General features: G+C 33.5%; 1 protein-coding gene across 1 annotated transcript; it reads right to left on the reverse strand.

Annotated features, from left to right (window-relative positions):
• Positions 1–244: 244 nt before the first annotated feature.
• On the reverse strand, positions 245–4,933 carry LOC7489351 (dihydrolipoyllysine-residue acetyltransferase component 4 of pyruvate dehydrogenase complex, chloroplastic). The gene is made up of 6 exons (XM_024611213.2): positions 3,714–4,933; positions 3,390–3,581; positions 3,184–3,271; positions 2,996–3,066; positions 2,833–2,916; positions 245–667 (listed from the first exon to the last, which is right to left on the reverse strand). The coding sequence occupies exons 1-6, from the start codon at positions 4,599–4,601 to the stop codon at positions 563–565; spliced, it is 1,428 nt and encodes a 475-aa protein (XP_024466981.1). The 5' UTR covers positions 4,602–4,933; the 3' UTR covers positions 245–562.
• Positions 4,934–10,213: the final 5,280 nt, after the last annotated feature.

Genomic DNA, 10,213 nt, shown 5'->3' on the forward strand with positions numbered 1-10,213 from the left:
AGATGTTGTTTTGATGCCTGGTACTGAATCTCTTTTTTGAAGGGAAGAAATCTGGTGGTTTTGAAAGTGGTATCTCATGAAATTTATGATCCAAATTGGAAGCATGACATGATCTCCTTCTGGTACCAACCACTGAATCACATTCCAGTTTTACCACCTTTATCAGTTCGCAGTTGTGGGGGGAATTCTTGTTTTACGCTTCAAAACCAATCTAACAGTACAGTCTAAATCCTGATACCCACCGTTATCCAAATTTATCATCAAAAGATTTATCCAAATGCTATGTTTGTGGCAAAACATTACACTGGCTTCTGTCAAAAACATTCAAGAACTAGCTCGTTATTCACATCTTTAAAATTATAATCAACAGTATCTGTCCTGGTACTGAAACTCTTACAAAATCAAGATAGGAGGAAATACAACAAGCACGGTATAACTTAGGCAGTGCAAAACCAGCTCCATGTGCCCAGTGCTCTTCTCACTAGACATGCCATCATCTCGCCAAAGACCAAAGAATATGGGCCAGAGTCAACTGCATTCTTTCAATAAAAATCTGGAACATTTATAATGTCAGGCTTTCTGGGTTCTCAACAATCTTAGCAAAGGTCTGGAGGAAGGCAGCCAAGTCAGCACCATAGACGATTCGGTGATCAGCTGTCACATTCACCTGAAAGGAATCAAACACCAATTTAATTAGAGTATCCTATAGAACCATTTGCTTGGAAGGAAAGCTGAAAGGTACATCCCCTGCAAGCTATGGAGCTCTTTTGTGTTTGATGTTTGACAACATCAAATGACCAAATAGCAACATACTTTGATTTTCAAGAATATCAGATAACATATAATAACCTACAAAGGGCAAGCAAAGGGACCTAATGCATGACAATCCCATTAGCAATAAGAGATTAATCTATCTCAGAGGATAGGTGCCAGGGACCATAAATAATCAGAACAGCACCAAAGCAGGGCTTTTGTTCCCCTCCAGAGAGCATACAGCACTTGAGGTTCGCTCGTATGACTTTTCCATTGATGTTTCCTCCTTAGAGCTAAAACTTTGGTTGCCTTTCAAGTTAACATCTAGTTGAAATATCGTTTTCCAGCAACAGTATTTCAACTAGCAACCAGTGAATTTTTTCAAGGACAAAATTCCAAGAAAAAGACACAAAATGAGTTCCTATACCTATAGTTTCAAAATTAATTCTAGTTTGCATACTCTGATGATTTAGTCACAAAATATTTCAAGGAGAAAAAGGCCAATCACTTGAGCATGAGACAACCATAGAGGTTTTGCATAATCCCTCCTGAAGTATGAAACCAAATAATTGTGAGACAAAGGTCACTTAACATCACTTAGTGATCCTGTGTATTTAACTAACCCAGTGCCCCTGCTCCTCTGAGACCAAACACAGACAGACCCCAAAAGGAAAATAGATAAATTGACTACAAAAAAGAAGATTGAGAAGCTTGCCAAGGCACTTTTAAGTTGAAATAGTGGGTTTTCTTCTGGTAAAATAATCCAAAGAGGTAAGAAGAAATGGCAGCATTTTTTGGCACCTCGAGTTGAAGTTCATAAACCAAAACAATGATATTGTTTTTCAAAATGGTGACAAGGAGGTTCATGATCAAACTGCTGATGAAAAGGAATTTGTGTCTAATATGTACAAGTTATCTGATACAATTGTACTTCTTGAACTATGCTTCATCCAGGAAAGTGAATTGCATTTCAGACTAATCATCAGTACATTAAAGCTTATCAATGTTAGCTTTTAGCACCAGGAATAATTGATGCTTACTGTGAAATGTAAATCACTTTCTCAGATGAACAACAAACCATATGCTAAGGTCAATGGCTATGCACTAGTAAATCTTTTGTTCTTACAGCCCCACTCCACCCAAGGACCTCTGATCCACATAAAACAAACTAGATTATGGATCAAACAAAATATTTTACCTCTTTGACTACTATAACAGTATCTTTAAGTTGAATTGAACCAAAGAGAACTCACTTCTAACAGTCTGAGGTCAAATTAAAATCACATTATGCCACAATAATCTCATGAAATTTACACTTCCCATCGTCCCTATCCATTCCAGTCTTCCATGTTTCAGAAACTAGTATGAACCACATCACTTCTAACCCATGAAACCAGCAGATTTGTCGAGCATAACCACTAATGACAGTATATTAGAGTCACTAAGCTAGACAGCTTAACCACTGGAAAGCTATGCAGTGTAGAAACCAACATCCAGAGCCATCTATAAGCCTCATGGATATGTACAAGGAATTCCTAATTTGAAGGCTACTGATCACGAAACTGAGAGAGAGAGAGAATTATAATAGCGTGTAGTTCATAATTCAAGGCAATGAGCTGAAAGATTTATTTAGGCCAGGGATGTTGATCTATTGTTATTTTACTAATAATAAGTGAACTTGGGAGAAGCTTTAGCTTAAATAAATTAAGCACAAGTCAGTGTCAAATGAAGATTTGAAGAGAATTTCACTTGATCTTTCAAGAATTTCCTAATTAGTCTTACGCAATGCCTGACATTGGCTCAGCTCATGTGCTGATGAAGGAAAATTGCAGTGATAGTTCTGAGTAATTATGTTATATATTCCACCACAGAAGGCTTCAAGTTTCCCAAAATTTAATCAATTGGTAAAAGGATGCCATAAGTATGAATTACAGGAGGACAGTAACTGATAATTTCAAAACATGAAAACTGACATCAAAGTTGATTTAAAAGAAAAATGTTCTATCATGGTCTATAATGTTTTCAAACCTTTGTTTGTTTTCAGACAGAAAATGATAAAAGAATAGAAATCTCACTCACCAGCATTTTACTTTTCACACTGAAGAATCCATCTTTATCAGCCACCACGGTTGGTTTTGATGCTCCAACAGCCATGATAGCCCCCTGAACATTGTTTCCAACTTTTTAGTGAATTTCTAAAAAGTCATGACAAAAAAAAAAGGACCTGTCTATCACTACTCACCTGGCCTGGAGGAAGAATGGCATCAAATCTGTCCACTCCAAACATTCCTAAATTGGATAGAGTGAAAGTCCCTGCGTACAAATAGAGTAAGAATTATCACTCCAAAAAGATTTTTAACACGAATCCAAGCCCCTCAGCGGATACAGAGAGAGAGAGAAAATAAAATAAAAAACTCAATTAGTAAAAACCTGAATTATACTCCTGGGGCTGAAGCTGCTTTGCTCGGGCCTTCTCCACCAACTCTTTCCATTTTTTTGATAATAAGTATAGATCCAACTACACCAACAAAGCAATTTACTAATTTAAATTCAACATGGTCAAGATCCTGACACCAATAAAAAATCGATCATCCATCAATAAAACGAGAATCATATAGATTAAATAACAAGATTACCTTATCTGCATCCTGCAGAACAGGGGTTATCAACCCACCATTGATTGCCACAGCTACTGCAATGTTAATGTTACTGTTATAAGTAAAGCTTTTCCCATCTTTACAGCTTGCATTCACAACTGGGTGCTGAACAAGTGCCATCGCCGCAGCTTTTGCCAACAATGCAGTCATTGTCACACCCTTCGGTTTAACCTGAAAATAACCATAATGATATCATCAAACAAGTTGAACTCATATACATCTCGTACCCTCAATAATCAAGTCAATAAAATTACCATTACGAACAAAATGAACGGATGCATTCTAATAGTTAACACAATGTACCTTCTCGTATAATGCATCAAGAGCATCAGTTGTGATTGGATACCCAACCCTAAAAGTTGGAACGGAAAGGCTCTCCACCATATTCTTTGAAACAGCCCCTTGCATTGAAGTAAATGGCACAACATTAGACCCCGGTAGCGGAGGAGGAGCCGAGGAACTAGCTGCAGCCATAACTGGCGCAGCAGCGGCAGCAGGGGAAGCTGAACTCACACTCGGCTTTGATACAGCAATTCCCGCAGCTGCCTCCACGTCAGCAGGAGTTATCCGTCCATACGGCCCCGTTCCAACCACTTTATTAATATCCACCTTATGCTGCCTAGCCAATTTCTTCGCAAACGGCGTGGCAACCGTCTTCCTCGGTCCCTCAGGTGCAGCCGGAGCAGGAGGTGGTTGCGGAATTGCAGGAGCGGGAGTGGAAGAATCAGGAGGAGAAATGGGAGTAGCAGGTGAACTCGAACCACCAGCTTTGGAGGCAGCTTTCGCCTTGGCTTCCGCAATTTCCTCTTCAGTTTCAGCTAAAAGTCCAATTGGAGCGCCAACTGGAGCGGTTTCACCCTCGGGAACTACAATTGCGGCGAGAATGCCGTCGTAGAAGGTCTCGACATCCATGTCAGCTTTATCGGATTCAACCACGACGACGCTTTCGCCTTTAGAGAGAACATCTCCTTCGGATTTAATCCAGGACACGATCTTGCCCTCGGTCATGGTAGAGCTGAGAGCAGGCATGAAGATCTCGCGGATCTTGGCTTGGACTCTCAAGGCATTTGGATTTCTTTTGCGGTGGGAGAGTGTGGAGGGAGAGAAAGGGAAGGAAGGGGAGAGGGAGGAGGAGAAGGAAATGGTTTTGTTGTTGATGGGGATTCTGGAGAGGAAGGGAGATGAAGCCATTTGGTTGAAGAGAGATTAGAGATTGGAACGGAGAATGTGCTAGTGCGAAAGAGAGGGGGAATGAAATGAGGGGAAATAGCGACTGGAAGAGCTAAAAAGTGGAAGACAAGGGGAGGGGGCGGAGATGACGAGGTGATGAAGTTGGTTGGGAGAAAGAGCTAACCCCGCTGTGTTTACATCGCCCGCTACCGTGGCTTTTCCCTTTAATTTTATTAGTCGTCAAGTTTGTTAGCACACAGTGTTTTTTCATCTTTCGTGCACTTCTTTTTTCTCTCGCTCCTTTTGAGCTCAGCTTTCTAAGCTTCCTACTGTCAATTCATTGGAAGTTCCAACTCCCCCGAGTGTTATTTTCTTCCCTGGTGTTGTTGTGTTGTGTTGTTGTCAATTGAGATATATTTTTTTGGGGCACCGCTAGGCTGTGGATGTGTTGGTTCGTGCGGTAAAGTGAAAAATTCATCGGACAAGGTCTCGATGTATAATGCTTGCATTAAAATTATTAATTAATAAAATACTAAAAAGTATGATTAAATCCCTTCTTTAAAATAGAATGGTGTTTTTTTATTTTTCTTTTAATTTCACCTTTTATTTTTTATTTTTTTCAGTTTTATTCTTCTATTGTGTTATTTTAGTAATTATGATTTGTGATTTTTTTTATTAATCTCAGCCTTAAAAATTAGATCCCTTAGGAACAAGAGATTTATCATTTTTATTTTTTTTCTATGAATTTATCTCGATTTTATAGTTAAAATCGCGGGTTTAACAGGTTAAACTTATGTTAACTCGGGTCATTTTTTGCTGCTTTTTCTAATTATTATTTTTTTCAACTTCACCATTCAATATTGGATTAATTGTGAATTAAATTTCATGATTTTTTATTTGTTTTATGTGGAGTTATCTCAATCTCATAAACTTTGTCACATGTTTGACATGTGGAACCAAGTTTACTCTGTTTAGTTTTTTTTTTAATTGGGCTTTGTATTTTTAATTTTTTTTGCTTTGTAAGGGGTTATCTGGAACTCATGATCCAAGTTGGGGGTTAATAGGTTAACACAAGACGATTCAGTTTATTTTTTTATCCTTTTTTAATTGAATATTTTATTTTTAATTTTACTATTCAACAACTTTTTTTTTTCAATATTGAATTTGTAAAACCCTAACTTTTAGCCCAAACTCAAGCTCAAGTTAGCCCAAGCTAAACCTAAGTTAACCTAGGTATATAAGGAAAAGTTGCAAGAGAATTATTTTCTCTCTTCTAATTCATGTAGTTGTCGTGACCCTCCCCTCATAAAACCAAATATTTTAATTTTTGATCTTGAGATTTTAGGTTCAAGAAATGTGAAAGTAGCAAGCAAGTAATTTCCTCTCGTGTTACTTTCGATTATAGTTTGTTTATGGAAGAATTAAAAAGAAGATTAAGGTTTATAAAGATTTAAAGTTTATGTTGTTAAGATTGATTCATGATTATTATGGATTTAAGGTAAGTAATTGATTTTGGGTGTGTTGTTATAAAATAATTTGTTAATTGATTTGTTACGAGTTAAGAAATTTGTTTAAACTTTGCTGGAAAATCTGGACAGAATGGTCTTGAGGTTGGAGATGATGAAATTTTGTTTTGATCATTGATATATGAAAATTTCAGTTTAGTCATTAAACTCTATAAAATTATAATTTGACCCCTAAAATGTATTTTGGAATCATGGGCATTATTCTTATAAGTTTAAGAATGATGAATCTCAGTTTGAAATTTTATTTGTGTAATTTTCAGCTTAGTCTCTCAACTTTAGAGATTTACAGTTTAGTCCTTAAAGTTTAGAAAATTACAATTTGGTCCCTATAATGTAAATTTAGATTGTGAACATGATTGAGGATGGATTATGGGTGACATATTAGTGTTGTTATGTATTTCTAACATTTACAATTTGATCATCCAACTCTTGTAAAATTATGAATTTGCCTGTAATTTCTAAAAAAAATTATTTTAGTCCATAAACTCATGAGACTAAACTTGGTTTTCTTTTATATATTAGAGTATTTTATTTGTGTTGTTTTAAGTTGTTTTTTTAATATATATTTGTATATTCATTATAGGCACTTCTAACGATCATCGATAAGATTTTCGAGTCTTTCATCCGATATCCATTTTACTTTTATATTTTTTTTGGGCGAGTGAGATAATTTTTAATATGTATGTTTATTATATGATAAGTACAACTAATTAATTTTTTAAATATTTATATATGTTGTATGATTTTTCAAATACTCATATATTCTTGAATTTGTTATATTCGATGTGATATAGAATGCTTTGATAATTACGTGGATATCTATTATGCCTTGATACAGGACTTGTCAGTTAATATCGAATATATTTCCATTTTGATATTTTTTAAAAATACCATATCACATATATAATATTTTGAATTTATAATTGTTTTTTACTGGAAGACACGTTATCTATGCTTAATTATTTTCTTACCTTGAAAAAAATTACGACCCACAACCAGTGATATATGCCATGTTATGTTGTAATCACGCGACAAAAGAGACAAAAACAACAATAATTTTAATATATTTGATTAAAAAAATAATTATTGACATATACAAATAAATATATTCATATAATATTTTTTTAGTAAATTTTTATACTTTTAAAACAGTAAAATATAATACAGTGGAGACATGTTTTCAAATATAATATTTTTTATTTTTTACTATTATAAAAAAACTTTTAATTCTAAATTTGTACAATTAAAATATGTAAGGATAAAAATGATCATTATCATAATTTTAAAACTCGACTCGAGAATCAACCCAAAATAAGAATTGAGTTACGGATTGTGAGGTTCAACCTCATTTTTAAAAAATAAGGATAAAATGATGTTGTTTTAATCATCATTTTTTTTTAAAAAAAAGCAAACAAGATTTTACTTCGGTTTTACCCTGAATTGACAAAGTCGCAGGTCGATCCAGGTTTTTTACCAGGATGGTTGAGTCAATCATTCCTCAATTTATTTTAAAATCCATACCAATCTTAAGGCAGCTTTTCGAGATGATTCAGGTTTTGTAACCAAAAATATTATACTATTATCAATCTCAACATAAATTAAGAAAAAAACAATATCTAATTGTTCTCTTAAACAATAATATATATATTAATAGTATAATATTTTTTTATATTTTATTTTGTCTTATCTATTACTAACCAAAAATAATATAAAAAAATAATTTTATTTTATACATCACTACTAAAAATAATTTTGTTTCTATCATTCGTTCATATATATATATATATATATATAATTTGTCTTTTCAAACTCGTAAAAGAGACATGGGATAAAATCAGTATTTGGTAATTGGTCAAACTTCAAAGTAGCATGTGGGGTAAAAATAATATCTGGTAATCAGTCAAAGGAATAAACGGAGACACGTGGATGTATATTATTTTCCGATCAAAATGTCCCCCCACCCACCTAAATCTCCGACAGAGACTGTTCGAGGGATCATATTCAAAAAATTAAAAGATCAACGATCAAGTTGAATTCAATCAATAATTCAGGGTCACATTACTATTTAGCCTTTTGAAAATAAACCCAAAAGAAAGATACGAACCTGGACACAAGTTTCTTGCATACGGAGAATAAACCATTTTTTTCCGGAAAAATGCTCGATGTACTAGATTGTCAAGCGTTTATTATAGATTTTTTGGGTGGGAAATATGTTTTTAAATTTTTAAATTATTTTATTTTAATTTTTTTTATTGTTTTGATATGTTGAGATTAAAAATAATTTTTTAAAAATAAAAAAATATCATTTTAATATATTTTAAATTAAAAAATATTTTAAAAATCAATCCTCACGACAATACTAAACATAAACATCAAATAATTTTTTATTTAAAAATATATTAAAATAAATTTTTTATATTTTTATATTTTATTTATGGTATCATTACATGAAAACAATAAAAAATAAAAAAAATAATTTCAAATAATATTTTTTTAACAAACACGTACTATATTTTGTAGAATATAAAATAATTCGACATTACTCTAGCTTTGGAAAAGAGAGATATATCGGCCTCGTTAAGAAAATTCAAAGATATTAAAGCAAGAAACGAAGAACGTGGACTGAAGATGCCAGCCTTTTCCACGCACGCTGCCTAACAAGCCGGAATAAAAGGTAGACTAGAGGCTTCTCGGAAATAGGTCTCCATGACAAATAAAAAATGCAAGATTAGGAGATTAGGTGTACATAAATATGTATTTGTTTCTCATTTTTTTTCTTTTATAATATTAAAATATGAGAACACACACAAAAAGAAAAAAAGAACAGACCAGGCAATTGGAGATTGGTTAGTTAAAATTAAACTAAAAATGAGTAAAAAAACTTTCCCATAAAACAATTACCCACCAAGTGTTCGACCTAATCTATTTTTTAAAAAATCAAATTTATAAAAATAATATTCAAGCTCAAGAGCAAATTGCATCGGTATTCGTAAATCATAAAAGATTTTAAATGTGTATATAAAATCATAAACAATCCTTTGCGAGTCGTAAAATAAAGATACAATTTAAAAAAAATAATTTTTTATAATTTTAAACTTATCAGAAATAAAATTTAAAAAATAAAAGAAATATTATTTTAGTTGTTTTAAAAAACATTACGTATGACACTCACATACATGCAGTGGATAATGTTAAAATGCTAAATCTGAGGCCGGCTTAGCTGTCACTTGGAGCCATTTCCCAGAACTACGTCACCTATTTTGCCTTTATTCACCACTGTTCTATTTGTGCATCGAGCAATTATTATTTCCTTTGACCATTTTTTTTTTGTCAGAATAATCGAACAATTGTTTATTAAATTTGTTTCGAAACAATTATTGATTTTTTTAATTGATTTTTTTTAAAAAGGAAAGCATAACGTGTAGTCACGGTGCATTCATGCGATACTGGCGTGCTGCAAAATATTAAAAAATAATTGCTATTACACACACCAGCCGGAGGAAGACGGGCGGTTGATCTGATTACAAGGCAGGAATGTGGGGTCTCTTAATTCTGTAATGTCAGCCACTTCGCTCGTGGCAACCATTTTGTCGTTTTAGCTTTGGATGGCATTGGTGTGAGTATTGTTTTCAAAGTTTTTTTTTTATAGTTATATTAAAATAATATTTTTTTATAGTTATACGCGCACACTCTCGAAACGGTCCTTGAGATGTTTCAGTATAGAAAATCTTGTACCGATTATAAAACTGGAGGGGTGTGAACTTCTTTGATATTGATGGACATTGGATTATCAGTCCAGTGGATTATTGAATTGAATAAAACAGTAAAAGCAATCATTAAATTCAAATTCATAGCATTATGAATATATTGCCAGTAGCGGTCCCTTGATTTTGAACAGGAAAGTAAGGAAACATCCAGGGCAAGACTGATTCGGCAATTTCTACAACGTTATCTCGACCAACGGCTACAAACAGTGACTGAGATTGGAGGCGACCAGGAATGGGAAATTCTATTACAGCAAAGGAGTGTTTCTCGCAAATGGTATCTGAAAAAGGGTTTCGAAAAACTATCACACTTTAAAAAGGTTGTCGAGAAATAGCTATCAGT

The sequence above is a fragment of the Populus trichocarpa genome, chromosome 10 (assembly GCF_000002775.5).
Source record: "Populus trichocarpa isolate Nisqually-1 chromosome 10, P.trichocarpa_v4.1, whole genome shotgun sequence".
Taxonomy (NCBI): domain Eukaryota; kingdom Viridiplantae; phylum Streptophyta; class Magnoliopsida; order Malpighiales; family Salicaceae; genus Populus; species Populus trichocarpa.